General features: G+C 36.9%; 1 protein-coding gene across 1 annotated transcript in view; it reads right to left on the bottom strand.

Moving 5' to 3' along the window:
* Window positions 1–17,796, bottom strand: part of gna12a (guanine nucleotide binding protein (G protein) alpha 12a) — a 36,345-nt gene that overhangs the window by 6,924 nt on the left and 11,625 nt on the right. The window contains exon 2 of the mRNA XM_051887898.1: window positions 16,618–16,833. Coding sequence (XP_051743858.1) covers window positions 16,618–16,833 — 216 coding nt within the window. The remainder of the gene's footprint in view (window positions 1–16,617; window positions 16,834–17,796) is intronic.

Raw genomic sequence — 17,796 nt, 5'->3', positions numbered from 1 at the left:
AGACATATCACTGAATGTTTTCATTTTTCTCTCTGTAGGAAACGTATTGTGCCTAGAAAAGTGAAATACAGCTGTATGTTCCCATTTTTTCCCAAGAAACATAAAAAAAACCCCTTCAAAAATACAAAATAAATAAATTACATCCTCATGTCACTCCAAACCTGGATGGCTTTCTTTTTACATTGGCCACAAAGAAATTTAGCAGAATGTAAAAAATAAATAGGTCCATATGGGGAAAATGTATGCAAACACAAATGTGATTTCAGCATTTAAAGGGTTAGTTTACCCAAAAATGAAATTTCTGTCATTAATTACTCACCCTCATGTCGTTCCACACCCCTAAGGCCTTTGTTCATCTTCAGAGCACAAATTAAGATATTTTTGATGAAATCCAATAACTCAGTGAGGCCTGCATTGCCAGCAAGACAATTAACAGCCTCAATGTCCAGAAAGGTACTAAAGACATATTTAAAACAGTTCATGTGACTACAGTGGTTCAACCTTAATATTAAAAAGCGACGAGAATACTTTTTGTGCGCCAAATTACAAAATAACGACTTTTCAACAATATCTAGTGATGGGCGATTTCAAAACACTGCTTCATGAAGCTTCGAAGCTTTACGAATCTTTTGTTTCAAATCAGTGGTTTGGAGCGCCAAAGTCACGTGATTTCAGTAAACAAGGCTTTGTTAAGTGTTTCGAAACGTTTCAAAATTTCAATTGTTCACGTGACTTTGGCAGTTTGATACACACTCTGAACCACTGATTCGTAACAAAAGATTCGTACAACTTTGAAGCTTCATGAAGCAGTGTTTTGAAATCGTCCATCACTAGATATTGTTGAATAAAGTCGTTATTTTGTTTTTTTGGTGCACAAAAAGTATTCTCGTCACTTTATAACATTAAGGTTGAACCACTGTAGTCACATGAACTGTTTTAAATACGTCTTTAGTAGCTTTCTGGGCTTTGAAAGTGTTAATTATCTTGCTGGCAATGGAGGCCTCACTGAGCCATCAGATTTTATCAAAAATATCTTAATTTGTGTTCTGAAGATGAACGAAGGTCTTACGGGTGTGGAACGACATGAGGGTGAGTAATTAATGACAGAATTTTCATTTTTGGGTGAACTAACCCTTTAAGAAGATTTTCAGCAAATAATGAGTTAAATTTCACTCTGTTCATCACACAAAGCTAACATGTAGCTTCAGAGGACTTGCAATGTAAAATATTGTCATTTTGGGAGCTTGAAAACTCTTGTCCACATATATTCTACTGTTTGGAAAATGAGGAGCTCAGACATTCTGCAAAATATCGCCTCCATAAAAGAAATAAAATTTTTAACTTTAATTAAAAAAATTAAAGTAAATGATGATGGAAATGTCAGGTAACACTTACAATAAGGTTCTATTTGTTAACATTAATTAACTACAACAGTTAACATGAACAGTGAAAAAATACTTCTAAAGCATTTATTAGTTGTAATTGCAAAATGCCTAAAGTGGACTATCAAAATAATGTGTTGCCATATTATTTAATGGAACTGAGCTAACAGTATTTTTAACTAACGTTAACAAAGATTAATAAATACTGTAACAAATGTATTGCTCATTGTTAGTTAGTTAATTTTAGTTAATACATTAACTAATGTTAACTAATGGGACTTTATTGTGAAGTGTTACCAAATATCAAGTTCATAGCAAAACTTCCAAATTAATTTCTGTTCTTTTCAGTGAGAAAAGCAATCCTCTTTTGTAGTGACGCTGTCCGCCCTTGCCTCCGTAAATATCAGACTATGTAAATAATCCTCACGCAAAACAAACAGAGTTTGATTTCCCGGTCCTTGGAGTGGGATTGCCTGTTTGGTTTGGATGCGAGAAGAGAACTCATATTAATCCCCCACATGGAGATCCTTCACCTCCAGAACTTCACAGAACCTCGGGCTGCTCCCACACTGTTGATCTAGCTGTAACCGTACACCTTTCTTTTATCTTTGCGGATAGACTCGTATTATGATTTTTGAGTTTGGAGGAGACCAGTAGAAGAAAAATGGATGAGTGTCAGGGAACTCTGAAAACAATTCGAAGACTTACATTATGCCAGAGGTATGTTAACAATAACATGAGTTGTGTTCATAGAAACAAAAGACTAGAGTTGTGTACCTTAATGCTGATTATATATGTACACTACCGTTCAAAAGTTCAGGGTTAGTAAGAAATGAATGACTTTATTCAACAAGGATGCATTAAATTGATCAAATGTGACAGTATAATAAGACATTTATAATGTTACAAAAGATTTCTATTTCAAATAAATGCTGATCTTTTGAACTTTCTATTTATCAAAGAACCCTGAAATAAAATCTATCACTGTTAAGCAGCACAACTGTTTTTAACATTGATAATAAGAAATGTTTCTTGAGCATCAAATCATCATATTAGAATGATTTCTGAAGGATCACGTGACAATGATTCAGCTTTGACCACAGGAATAAATTACAGTTATTTTAAATTGTCAAAGTATTTCACAATATTACAGTTTTTAATGTATTTTTGATCCAAAAAAATGCACCCTTGGTAAGGATAAAGGACTTCTTTCTTTAAAAAAAAAAATCCACCCAAATCTTTTGAACTGTAGTATATATTAACCACAATAAAAAAGTATGCAATTAATCATGATTGACAGCATTATAATATATATATTATACCCTCCAGAGCCCTGTCTAATATATATCTTTTTAGTACAGTGACACATTGCTGCTCTCTCAATATAGAAAACGGCCAAAACATGTCAAACACATGGGCAGACTACCTGAGAAATCTGTCCACAGGTATCTGACATCCCACATTAGTGGCAGTGGATGGCAACTACTGCTGAAAAATAGCGAAAGGATGACAGAAATGTCACTTCCAAGCAGAAGATCTGCACACCCTGTCAACCTAATGCATTGCTCTTTTTCAAATCAGTGATAGAAGAACAGGAGACACCTGTCCTGTTGACCTACAAGATAATGTGGTGTAAGCTAGGGCCACAACTAAAAACTATCGAATAATCTGCCAATTACATCTTCAATTTAAAAAACCAACAGCAAAGATTTTATTTCCTAGTAATACCGTAAAAGCATGTTATACCATATCCTGCTCAATGCTGTCCTCCAAAGAATGTGCAAATTCCTGGGTATTCCACATAATGTTATTGTCCTTTAAAATATAAATATTACTCTAAAATCACAGATAGTTTTTGACAAAATCAAAACCAAACATACAAAAATAGCAGTGCTTTACTGACATTTCTTGTGCCTATACTGTAAATGTCAGGAATTCTTTACTATAATGCCACTACAGTTATTGTTCTTATAAAAAATATAATTACATGATTTTATGATTATAATTAGATTTATTCTAAACATTGAATTTAATGTCAACCAATATTTAATCAAATGGACAAAATTATTGCACTGTGCTTCTTAGTTTGAATTTACAACATGGGTGATTTATTTCTGCTGTAGCTCACTGTTAAATTTTTCCAAAAAAAAATGTGGTCTTCACTACTGTAAAGTGAGGTCAGTGGGGACAAGTCTTACGCATCCAACTAATCAACAGAGAAATTGTTGAATGATATTTATTATGGATTTGTATTCATTTTATCGGGTTAGTTGTTGCAGCTGTAGTGTCATCACTTCCTCAGCTCAGTTAAAGTGAATTGTGACTGTGACCTCAGCAGCAGACACAGTCTGTCAAGTCCTCTGTAATGTGAGAATGTGTAAAAAGTGTGAGACTAAGAGCCGAGCCGCTGTGTTTGTTCTTCCTACGGCACACTATGGCTCTTTGGGTATTTCCCACTTTTCTCTCCTGTGTCTCACCTCAGTAAGTTCAGCTCCTATCTTATCCATTTGCCTAATGGCGTCCCCTCAGGGAGACTGACCCTCGACAGGCCTGAAAAACAAACCACTGACGGGTGGAATAAAAACAGTGTGGGAGATTAAAAAAAAAATAGTCAAGAAAAACAGTGTGGGTGTATGATGTTTTCAACAACAGCCAAACATCCAAGGACATGGCTGCCTGTAAAGTCAGTTTTTCCTCTTGCAGTACGGTGCTCCCCTTGAGTCTGCTTTCAATAAGAACAGCCCACTCGCCATCTGTTTCACAGGGGCTCAAAACTTATTATCTACTGCTAATCCTCACACTTTTCTCAAGGACATGAAAGAGGTATTAAATTGTGTCCTGAGATTTTCTGAACATGCAGATGGAGCAATATGAATTTGTTCAATGTCTCTGAGCCCATCATTCACAGAGGACCTTTCAGAGAGCAATCGTGAAATCTAAAGTTAGTGCACTTTGAACAAAATGCACACACACACACACACACACACACACACATATATATATATATATATGTGTGTGTGTGTGTGTACAAATGCAATTTGGGGTACGATTTTGTAATGTTTGCTCACTAAGGCTGCATTTATTTAATAAAATAGCAATATTCTAGTAATAATCTGTTAAATATCTGTTTTCTATTAATACATTTTAAAATGTAATTTATTCTTAATTTATTCATGGCAAAGCTGAATTTTCAGCATCATTACTCATTACAGTCTTCAGTGTCACATGATCCTTCAGAAATAATTCTAATATGCTGATTTGATGCTCAAGAAACATTTCTAATTATGAATGTTGAAAACTGGGGAGCTTCAATAACACCCCATAAAAGGCACCATAAAAGTAACAAAAAAAATGACTGTTTTCCAAGTCTACTGAAGTCATACAATAGCATTGTGTGAAAAACAGATTAAAGTTTAAAGGGGTGGTTGATTATGATTTCACATTTTTAACTTTAGTTAGTGTGTAATGTTGCTTTTAGAGCATAAACATTATCTGCAAAGTTAGGACACTCAAAGTTCAATGCAAAATGAGATATTTTCTTTTAAAGAATTCACTGTTTAAGGACTACAACAAACGGCTGGTAGGGACTACAACGAGCTTCTTCCCGGGTTAGTGACATCACTAATCCTAAAAAATCCATAAACCCTACCCCTGAGAACACGCAACAAAGGGGGTGAGGCCATGTTGGGCTGCTTAAGAGAAGAGGAAGAGTTGTTGTAGTAGAGTGTTGTTACCATGCCGTCATTTTACATCAGACTGCTTCATAAACGAGGGTCAATTCAACACTGGATTTGCACAAAAGATTAACATGACGGCACATGCTAGTCGATGAGTTGAATCAACTCCACAGCGACTACATACATTTATCCACTAACCATTCAGAAACGTCCAGATGCTTTCTAAAAGTTGTAACTTCATCCTGAGTCTCTCCATCAGTGTCCGACTTCGGTTTGAACAATGTAAGGCTGAACACCGTTACTGACAATCCTCATTTTGTCTGCGTGAGATTCTCCAGCTTTGTTGTTGTTAAGCAACCGAAGCGTGAGCTGTTAAAGCCTTGCCTTCTTCTAGAAAGCGGGCCGGGAGCAGCAGCTCATTTGAATGGACACACACAAAAACGGCGTGAAACTTCACAGACACATTCTGGGGACGCCAGAGACTTATATTACATCTTGTAAAAGTGGCATTATAGGTCCCCTTTAAGTTGTTATTCGCTGATAACCATTGTGAACGAATCACTTAGACAGTGAGATGAACTTGAAAACGAATTCATGAACAATTCATGATTAGTTGATTAACTGAAAAGATTTGACTCAAAAAATTCTTTTTACAGCTTGAAATCTACAGTCTACATCATTGACGTTACACACGAGCACAGTACATACCTCAAAATGTTTTCTTTAGTGTTCCACAGAACAAAAAAACAACAAAAACAGCAACAACAACAAAAAAGTAATTTAAAGTTATTTTTGTGGGTGAAATATTCCCCTAAAAGCCTCTTTGATGTAACTAAACAAATACATGCAAATTTTTTTTTATTATTCTGATTTAATTTTTTAGTGCCCCAAAACTATAAGGACAAAAATTGACTGAGCTTTTGAATCAAGTAAAATTAGATTTTTTAAAGATGAAAATAATAAATATGTAATCATCATGGAAAGATTTTTTTTAGGGAATTATCACATTATGCTATTTTAAAGTTGTTATGAATGGGTGTTTAGACTGGAAACCACCTGCAGACACATGCACAAACCTTTCATTTCCATTATAAGGAGTGAAATTACCTTGATAGGCCACTTAGGTGTCTAATCTCCAGCCTAGGAATGTCAAGGCAATGGAAGTGTTTGTCATGGTCATATCAAACCTCAGCAATGCCTGTGGAGTACTTTGACTAAGTTGTACTATAATGGCCTAGATAGGGCAGACAGACAGATAGGACACTGGAGGAGCAGGCCAAAATGAGCATGCATTTATCGCTCCTGACAGTCTGTCTACAGATAGCACATGACAGATGACAGGGCAGTCGAAGAAATATGGCTGAATGCACTAGTGACACCTCTCAGAGTCAAAAAGCCTTTCTGCCCTGTCACTTCCATTATGCCTCCTGAGAAATGAGGGGTTATAGTGATGTTAGCGAAGACATGACAGCCAGAAAAGATGGAAGAAAGGGGATGAAGGAATGATAGGAATCTGGGAACATTGAGTTTACTGCTGTTTGAGATATTGGATTGCAGGTCAAGGTCTATAATGATCTTTTTTGACAAAAATGAACTGTTTGTGTCTTAGGGCCCTATTTTAACGATCTGAGCGCATGGTCTAAAGCGCACAGCACAAGTGCAGTTACGGCGTGTCTGAATCCACTTTTGCTAGTTTAAGGACGGGAAAAATGGTCGGTGCGCCCAACACATTGTCTGAAAGGGTTGTCCCTATTCTCTTAATGAGTCATGGGTGTGTTTTGGGCGTAACGCGCAATAAACCAATCAGAGTCTTGTCTCCCATTCCCTTTAAAAGCCAGTTGCGCTCGCACCATGGCGTATTCGCTATTTACAAGGCGGAATTTGCAAGCGGAAAAACTGAACGCGTCTATAGTGAGGAAACAGGAAAAGCCGGATTCCACCAAAGCATTTTTATCTTTATGCATACAATAATAATCTTTTACATTGTAATCCTTTTATTTTTAATTTGGCATGTTTGTGTGCTGCTGCGCTTCCCTGTATAATAAGCAGAATGTACGTGCGTTGTGCACCATATAGACGCATATTACTAACGCACTCTTTAAATAACAAAACAAATATTGCACCATTGACTTTAGACCAGGTTTTAGTTGGTCAATGGCACGGTCTATTTCAGTTGCCTCAAAATAGTAATGCGCCAGCAACGTGCCTGAACACACCTCGTTTTCAGACCAGCACGCCCATGGGCGCAAATGCATTTGCTATTTAAGCAACGTGGCGCAGGACGTGAAAATAATAACTGCGCCGGGCTGAAACTATAGCAAAAAACACTTGCGCCTGGTGTATGATAAAGCCCTAAGTGTTTCTTATTTTTAAGTCATTTTGGATAACAGTGGCTATAAATAAATGCAAATTCAAAAATGTTTAGCGCAACAAACTGTGATTTTTAAAACTGATTAAAAAATTTTGATTTCTAACTAAAATCGTTCCCAGTTCCTGCGGTTCAAATACAGCAAAAAAGTGGGTACTTCCGCCAATAGTTAAACGAACTATGAAATTCTTCACAGACACACAGGAGATGATGGGCCTCTTTTCTCAGAAGCACAGAAGTGAGATGCATCAAATATTAGCATCAAAAAATGTCCACCAATACTACAGTATGTGTTTGGAAAAGTGTTACATAACAGATATCCAAATATAGTGAAATATACATGTCTATTTTCATCTGATTTAAGGATGACCTAAACAGAGAAAGTATTATAACTGCTTTAAAGCTATTTTTATAGATTAGCTATGTGAAACAATTCAGTGATTAATTGAGTTTTAAAAGTAGCAATAATGCCACAAAGCCATTTAGTAGCAAAGCTATTTATCTAATGTCTACATCTGCCTCATTATATGCTTTTTCTTGCTCTCTGTAAATAAAAAAAAAAATTGAGGAATTAATAAAGAATGTTTTCTGGAAATGATCTCAGCAAATATCTCGGCCAAAACCCACAAAACATCTGGTCAGTATGCCTTCATCAATCTTGCCACTACCGATTAACTGCAGTAATTAACCGTAACCCTCTCTAAACCATGAATGACATTGTGTCTGGGTTTCCTCCATTTATTCATACACTTCAAACCGGACTCTGCTATGAATGTCCCAGTACAGTGTCTATATCCCAGCTGTGTGAATATGTCTGACTGTGTTCCGGGGTGGAGAGTGTTACCCGTTGACCTGGAGTTAACAGAGCAACAATAAGGCATTATTTACTCTGGCCACAGCTAAAGGAGTGGCGGGACTCAGCGAGAAAAGTTCTCCCACAGCTCAGCACATATATTATTGCTTATTGCACACACACTTAGGCGGATTTGCTTTAATTACAGAGTGTGTAAAAACCAGGCAACTAGTGACTAAGCATACTCCGCTCCAGCGGCCACAAACGCTCAGCAGTAAACGCAGCCACATCCGCTGGAGGGAGAATCTAGATTGATTCAACAAGAAGAGAGGATTGACAAAAGCGCAAAGTATAGGGAGGTGCCGATACAAATTAAGATGTCGTAAGCCAAAACTGGAAGATATCCGCAATGAGATCTCTAAGAAACATACAACTTCATTGATTCAATGGATTTAAAGGAATCGTAAATGAAAATTCTGTCATTTACTCAACTGAGTGGTCGTTCTAAACCGATTTTAAAATTTTTGCCAAGGACACCCAAGCATGCAAGGGAACCTCCTTCCTAAAGGATATTGGTAGCTTTTATGTATAAAATTGTGTATTTATAATGTATGAGAAAAATGATTACAATTTTCATCTGGAAAATATTTTCTTTGTACAATGCTGACAGTGAACTTTTTTTTATACTCATTATTAAGGCTTGTTCACACCAAGACGAATGTTCGGTGTAAAAAAAAAAAAAAAAAACTAATTTGGTGCGATAAACATTTTACTCTGAATGAACAATATGTCTATTCATGAACATTTGCATGCCATCAATGCAATTGCAATGGATTTTTATTTTTATTTTTATGAAGAGGTATTTCTTTTCTATCATACTGCAAATAAAATTGGCCAACCAGTAAGATTTGCACTTTTGGGCACATTCCTAGAGCTGTTACATAAAACTATAACTTGATGGCAATAACAAACATTATTCTCATGAGTGACAGACCAAGCTATCTGTATAGACCTGAAAAGAAAGATGTTCAATCCATTTCTATTTGTTTCATTCTTTAAAAGTATAAATATTGTTTCAAGGCAGTTTTACAGAGAATACTGCCTCCATTGGAAGCAAAGAAAATCAAAAATATATATTTTTTTTTTTCTACAAAATGAAATAATGCAATTGTAAATAATATGAAAATGCTGTCTAACGTTAAAACCTTAAATTGGGCAGTACTAAAAATGCATTTTGTAAAAAAAATAATAATAATTCGCTAACACTTCAGTATAGGGAACACATATTCACTATTAACTATGACTTTTCCCTCAATAAACTCTTAATTTACTCCTAATTAATAGTTAGTTAGTAAGGTAGTTGTTAAAGAGGGACTCAGTGATATTTCAAATCCACTGTTTGGAAGTTAGTCGGGCCGATACCAACAACAAACGTCTATCCAATCAGCATCAAGGGGCGTATGACGGTCGAGGAGAGACAACGAGCAAGAGGGAGATTTGAAAATAAGAAAAAAATACTGCAGAACGAGAAATGGGACACAATACAAAACAGCTCAAAAGAATATCACTGGAATGAAGGTTTATGGGGGTTCGAGACCGACTCAGAGCAGGGTGGTTAGGATTGGAGGGTGAGTTCTGGAGGCGGAGCAATGAAGAGAGGGGTGGGTTTGTTTGGGTTGATTTCAAATATCAACAATGTCCAACAGCGTAGTTCAAATACCACTTACTGCACCTTTAAGTTTAGGTATTGGGTAGGATTAAGAATGTAGAATAAGGTCATGCAGAATAAGGCATTAATATGTGCTTAATAAGTACTAAAAAATAACCAATATTCTAGTAATATGCATGCTAATAAGCAACTAGTTAAAAGACCCTAAAATAAAGTGTTATCAAAATTTCTTGCAAATTGCATAGTTGCACAATAGCATCCTTCAAATAAGAAGTTGCATCAGAAGTTGTGTTGAAACAGTGAATTACAGTTGATCCTGTTAAGGTTGATTTTTACTTCTTTTGCCTTAAGGTAGAACAGTTTCCACTGAAATACAATACATAATCATATTTAAATACATACGTTTCAACTAAGTTTAATAGTGTGCAAGTTGTAACTTAGTGCCCCTTTACATCGCGATTAGACTAAGTTGTAACTTATGCACAACTGATGCAACTTGGTTTGCAGGAGCACACATACAAGGAGAAGTTTAGCATAACGTTAAAGCTGCACTTTTCCACCATTTTCGAACTCATTCCCATTTGCATATTTTCAAATAAGCACGTCAAGATGCTTGTCTGTAAAATACTCCTATAGTGTTCCACATTAGTTTCAAAATGGGTTTGGAACGACATGCGGGTGAGTTAATTTATTTGTCATTATGAGTAAACCATTCCTTGAACAAATCTGCAGAAAACCAAATAAACATATATAAGCACTAGTACTAGAAATTATGCTTTTTTTCATTGTGTTTGTGTTGTGCTAATGTCTAGGCTAAGTGTGTTATTGGGGAGGTGGACTGGTCTCTGGAGATCTACGCTGCAGCTGCTCAAGAATGCGAGCTGTTCTGCTTATCTCCAGCTCTTCTGAGGACGGCTTATGTTCTGCTATAAGCCATCGCTCCTAACCCGCTCAGTAAACAAATACACCCTTCCTCTGTATGGATTCGCTTTATATATTTTGGATTGGCCCTCTAAGACCATCAAACAATTCAAATGGTCCCCACATTTACAGAGTGGAAACAGAAAAATAGAGCGAGGCAGGCCCAGACCTGGTGAGACCTCCAGGAGGCATCGTAAACTATTAAAGATCATCCTTAAAATTGTTGTTTCTGGGTAACTATAAGCACAGCACGGTCGCTCAGTCTGCTGCCAGGAATCTCTTTAAAACATCTCGTACAGAAAAAGTGGGGTAACAGGAAGCTTACGAGCACCCATCTTATTCTCAGCCGTGAGGAATTTAAGACACATCCCAGCAACATCAATCTCCCTGAGGAATGTTGAATGCCGCCCAGCTCTTGGGCAGCAGCGGGGGTATCTTTCTTGGGTCACGAACTGAAATGTTTTTATGCGGGGCGGGTGTGTGAAATCTGAAAAATGTCTTCATTTCTGCTCTTTGTGTACATGAGATAACAGGCTCGCTAATGGAATGGTATATAACGATGTTCTGTGTGATTATACTGTATGTGCCGAAGCTCGCAGGACAAGCCGCACTATCCTTTGGGAAGGTTTTCTGTGTAAATGACACAGCCCTCCCTCTCTTACACACTCTTACAAAGAGACATCATTACTTCTCCTGCAGATTCTTTCGCTGACAAATCCCAGCGAGCTTCCCTATGTGGCCGAGGCGGCTTTTCATGGATGAAATATGACTGGGCCTTTACTTAAGAAACCAAAATTTAAGAAACATAGATCTTGTCCTCTGACAAAACTCTCACATATGTGCTACAAAACGCTTTGGAATCCATTCATCAGATCCTGATCATCACTAGGCAAAAAAAAAAAAAAAAAAGATCAATTAAATGTCTACTTCATGTCCTTAGGGAAAAACAACAACAACAGACAATAAGATGTTTATAACATGTCAAGAACACATCCAGGTCACATTTTTATGCCTGTAAAAAGTAAAAAAGGTTATTGTGAAATAAAGTTTCAGAAAAAAGTAAGGTGACAAAGTCACATTTATGAGAATCAGAATAATAATGAGATTTGTATATTATGTATATTTATACTATATATTCAAATAAAGTCGCACTTGCAATATAAGGTTATACTGTGAGATATAAAATTACATTGTGAGATATAGGCCCGGTTTCACAGACAGGGCTTAGACTAAGCCAGGATTAGTCCTTAGTTCAATTAGGGTATTTAAGTAGCTTTTATAAACTTACCCTAGAAAAAAAAACATTACAGGTGTGCATCTTGAGACAAAACAATGGCTCTGACATATTTTAAGATATGTCAGTACAAGTTGCTTTCAGTTAAAACAGCTCAACATGCATTTTAGTCTGGGACTAGCTTAAACCTTGTCTGTGAAACCGGGGGATAAAGTCGCAATTACAAGATTTAAAATCATATTGTGGGATAAAAAGTCACTTTGTGAGCATATAAAGTTAAAATTGGAAAGCAAAGTCACAATTATGAGAAATATAGTCACAATCGTGAAACAAGTACCTTTTTATTTTTTATGGAAACGGGCTTCCATATTTAATTTCCAACTCAAAATAAAAATAAAATTTAAAAAAATATATATCATAATTCAAAATCGTTTGTTGTAATGTAGTTTGTTGTAATCTGCTTTACTGTAATGAAAAATAATGTCTCACTGCAAAAAAAAAAAAAAGTCTTAATGGCTACATTTTCTGTGCAAAATATGTCCTATTTTTCTGTTGATACTGAGAATAAATATGATCCAAAATACGAAGCATGATGTTTGGAAGAATCACCCAGTTATGGATCCCTCGGCCAATCCTAGTAACATTGTGATTACTCAATTTTTATTTTCAGTTTCAAACCAAATACCTTAATTTGGAATGAATTAAACTTTCCTATAAATCAAAAATATGCAAGAAGTTTTATGAAGATTATTCAACAGTGTCTCACATTACTTGATATATAAGCGACCCGCCCTTTTTTGTGTGTACATGAAGATTATGGTGAGTGTGTCAGGAAGGAATTTACGATGGCTCTGACTCAACCGCTGTGAAGCTGCGCTGCACAGACAGATCTGCTGGTCTGGGCCGTGAGATCTAGTGCGGTTTCTTAGAGGGGCAACAGCATCAGCCTTCAACAAAGCAGCAATACAGACTTCCTGTCCATGAACTCTCCGCAGCCTTCAAGCAAAGCAACGTTTGTGTCCAATCACAGTATGACCAGAGCCGCCTTCCCGCTAAAGGCGAGTCTTGGGATTTTGGCAGCCTTACTGACAATGGATCCAGTCCATCTTCTTTGCTTTTTTGTATGTTAATGTGCTATTCTCACACACATTAAAGCCAGTTTTCCGTTAAATTTTCCTCATAAAAATGCTAGTGGAAGGAAATTACATCTCAGCACAAATCACATCACTCAACCATTAAACTCAAATCACACAAATTTATCAAGATCCATTCAGCCAACTCACTACAATCCCTTATCATTTATCACATCCAATGGTCAAACAGAATTCTGACATTAATTTAGGGTTGCATACTGACAAAAAGTCTTATGCTTGTTTCTCATAGTCAATGCCAATACTTTTCCCATAAGAGATCCTCTAATAGACTACAACCGAGAGCTGAAGGACCGCCCTCACACCACCACAATCCTCCCAAGAGCCAAAGGAACAGAGTAGAGACTGGTGGGATCCGGGCCAAGTTCCTCACAAAGAGATGCATGAACTCCACAAGTTTGCGTCAAACCTGATGATCATATTCTCCAGTATGATTTGACATGATCCAAAGAGCTTCTGGAACTTCAACATCTGACCAAAGTCACAAATTTACTTAAATTACTAAAATATTTCTTCATTTCCTATCATAACATTTCTTTGGTACTAAATGTTCAAAATCCAGAATCTTTGTGGTGTAATTCAAATTCTGAATCAATTAGATTCAGTGTGGTGACTGTGGTCTCTTACTTTTGGACCCTGCAGTGTACTACACCCTATGAACTGTTTGGAGATAATTTATGGGATCTAGAGAGAGAGTTTATGGTCTCAATAGCATGTAGAACTTTATGTAAAGGAAAAAAAGAGAAGCATTTCCACAGGCGCACTTTTGTTTGGGGTAGAAACTAAGACTTTTAGGACAGGGTTAATGCTGGGTCTCTGGTCAATAGGGAACAGGAGTTACTCAGTCGGACAGGCTGAGCCCTGTAATGTCCTCCCACTCACAGGCTTCTGAATGAACTCACAAACAAACAGGCCTTCACAGAGTATAGAGAACAAAAGAGACTGAGGGAGGCAGAGGCACCAAACCTTTGGCCCAACGGCCAGTTCAGCGTAATGACCCTTATAGGGTCAAAAGACTCATGTGACAGACCGAAATGGAAAAACAGCTAGGTCAAACTCCAAAGACGTCACACGCATGTTTCATTAAGGCAGAAATATGCAATTAATGGCTTTAGAATGACAGAAGAACAGTTAAAAAGCTTACCCAAGCTGGATGTTGAATGTTAGATGTTTCTTAGTTCTTCTGTTCTCACTAAATTTCCTGATCTGACTCTATTCATAATCACTATCACTTTGATGGACTGGGTTTCAAATTCTCTGTCACAGACTATTTTATCTTTCATTAAAGTGCTGTGTTGTTGGTTCTTGGCTTTACTTTTTATTCTGTTCTCACAATGGGAAAAAGACAACAGACAACGCTTGAGATCCGTTCACTTTATTCAATGAAATAAATAAAATAAAAACAACACTCTGCTTTATCTGCTCCCATAAAACTTTCATTTAATATATAATTTTCTTTACTTCTAATCCATATTAGCATACTGTAGTATAAATCGTCATTCAGGCCATCATCAGTTCTGTTTTTTTGTTTGTTTGTTTGTTTTTTGAGAATTTTGAGTTAATATTGAAATAATTGCAGCATTTTGTATAAATCTTATCTACTATACTTACATTATATTATAGGCTAAATCAGCATTATAGATATCAACGTTGAACTTGTTCAATAAAAAATCCATTCCACCACTAATTTATTCTAAAGTTTTCACATTTTTCTAAAGCCACAATTAAAGTTTGACAAAATCATTGTGACTTTAATTAAGAAGTATGTCAAATTTTAATACACAATAAATTGTCCAACTTGAGTAATATCTTGAATATCTTACACTTTTTAAACTTTTATCCAATCAGTATTACAAGTAAATAGTCTTTTTTTGATGAACACGTCCTTAATCAGGACCATCTGTGTTTCATCACAGTAGCAAGGACCGATGATGCAAACCCACTTGTGAAGAAGAAACAAAAAGACAAGGGGTTTGGGGGGCGGAGCTCTGTCCACAGATGAGCTCATCACATCAGAGCCAAAGACAGAAATTTGATTTAGCAGATTACAGCCATCTGTTCTCAGCCTTTGAAATTAGTATGACCGCAGCAAAAGGTCAGGAGCTACTTCATCAAAATAATCTATGAGATACTTCAGACACTTTAAAAGTAGATTTTATGTCTATCCTGTCCTCCATCCTGCACCACTGACCTATATCTTCAGGACTCTCAACTAAGTTTAAAAATTTATAAAGATCCAGAGGTGCTGTGACAGAGACGTGTATGCGATTCTCATCGCTCCAGCGCACAGTCAGAGCGATTCAAGTTTGAGAGACTCCTGTGCACAGCTTCTGAACTCATTAAAGTCCTGTGGCAACGTACACGCTGAGATGAGATGCACATAAATAAGTCAAGCTTCTTCTGCTTTTCTGCACTCAGCAGGTTTAATTAAGGTCTCCCAGAGTCTAGCTTTAATAGCTAGGCCAACGATTTTCATCTAAATGACAGTGAAATATTACTGCATTTCCCGTACCCTCTTGACTATCAACTGGTAGAGGTTGTGGTTTTGATTCCCAGGGAACACACATACTAGTAAAATGTATGCCTTGAATAGTCAGTAAGTATATTATTTAAAGGCCCACTGAAGTGTCTTGGAATCTTGGACGTAATTTCAACTGAAACAGGAAGACAGGGCGATATATATCGAACAGCCCCGCCCCTGTTTTAAAATAGCCAATAGCATTTTGTTTATATCACAGCCGATTGATCATTCAATCTTTTCGTTTGTACTATCTATGTAACCTATTTATTCCTGACTTCGAATCAGATCAGTCATTGCCACGCCATGGGATTTCGTTAGCCCTCCACCTTCCCCAGCACCACCTGCCTAGATCTGCTCGGGGGTTCTCCCTATGTTTCCTTGCAGCAGCCTAAATTCAATTCAGTTTTCATGTGCATTTTTACATACATCCTCACTCAGCAGCAGCATAGCAGTTTTACTCCGCCAAGACCAAGCCTATGTATATTCCATGCTTATTAATAAATGCTGGTTAAATTAATTCAGAGAGTTGTCATGATTGAAATGTCTTTACCATCCCTTTTTGATCAATTTGCTTGCTGAATAAAAAGGTAAAACTGAATGAATGTGTGTACATATGAAAATATATTTATTTATCTAAATAATTTTCCCCCAAATAATCTCGCTAAATAATATCACTACATTTTAAATGTTAGTCAGATTGAAGTTCCACTATAGCAGGCTATCCATGAACTATAACCACCATTCCCTTGAGCAATGCACTTATCCCAGGTAAATAATAGATTATTTGTTTTATGAGAACACTCGTCGCCAACTACCCAAAGAACAGTGTGGCTCTTCCTGTGAAGAGTAAGATTATCCATATGGCACAGGTTGTCAGGAAATGTATTGTGATTACACTCACCAGCTGAAACTCACTCCGTCGGCCGTAGGCTTCCTGGATGCCGCTGTCATTCCAGAGTGCCTGCAGGGCGGGGACGTATAGCTGAAAGGTGCAGGGTTCGACGGGCATGCCTGCTTTGTTCTCGAAGGACATCACAAACATGCCATGCTTCTCGTTCTCTGAGTTCTGCCAGGAAACACCAAGTTTATCTCGGGCATCTACCAATACTCGCATCCCCTTTGAGAGAAAAAAAAAAGACAAAGAGAAGAATAGAGATGAATGCCATGTTTGTTTGTCAAGGGTGTGTCCTCTGGAGCTGAGCTTCTGTAACAGGAAGCTGGATGTAGCAATTCTTCTGGAGAAAAAAAATAGAGATAGGAGCACTGTTTTCATGTTACCTACAGACAGGGCTTGACGTTAACTTTTCTGCTCACCAGCCACTGTGGTTAGTGGTTTTCCAAAGTTACTAGTCACTCAGCATTTCACTGGTCACAATTTTGATATCCATACCAAGGAGAAAAACTACCATTATAGATATTTTTAATATTATCTCATAATTTGGCAGCAGGTATATTAGGCTGTTGTCACTTTAAGACCTGACGCACAGATCTATTATATACTGTTACAAATGCATTTTCTTTCTCAACTGTTTACGTTCACTTAAAACCTACCTGACGTGAAAACTCACCAAGACCGACATTTTGACATTATTTTTTGTGCATTTGACTGTTTAAGAGCAATAAGCAACGAAAAAGAACTCAATTTAGCGCTAAGAGGCGGGTTTATGTGCACGCACTTTGGGTGTGAGCACAAAATAATGAGTAAAATGATGTGCAATACAAGCAATCCCATGCCAAAATTCAAGTCCTGTAACCAACAATATTCATTTGGAGCAAATGAAATGACTAAGTGAGAGGAGTCAGGTTTGTGTGTCAACTCGCTGTTGGAGAGATGAGAGAGTGAGAAAGCACAGCTGGTATTGTGTATCTATTCTGTTGAAAATGAGTATTTGGAATTAATATTTCAGTATTGATATGTATCGAAAAATCAATATTTTGGACAACACTGCACTTAGTTTATTATTTCAGATGCCTTTTTAAAACACTACAATTGAAAAAAATGTATATATTATAGGCCTATATAAAATTTAACCCGCCAAAATGGCTAGTATGAGTGACTGTGTTACACGCCACTGCTGAA

The sequence above is a fragment of the Ctenopharyngodon idella genome, chromosome 3, assembly GCF_019924925.1.
Source record: "Ctenopharyngodon idella isolate HZGC_01 chromosome 3, HZGC01, whole genome shotgun sequence".
NCBI lineage: Eukaryota > Metazoa > Chordata > Actinopteri > Cypriniformes > Xenocyprididae > Ctenopharyngodon > Ctenopharyngodon idella.
The sequence above is the reverse complement of the archived record's forward strand: the minus strand, read 5'-3'. Positions and strand labels throughout refer to the sequence as shown.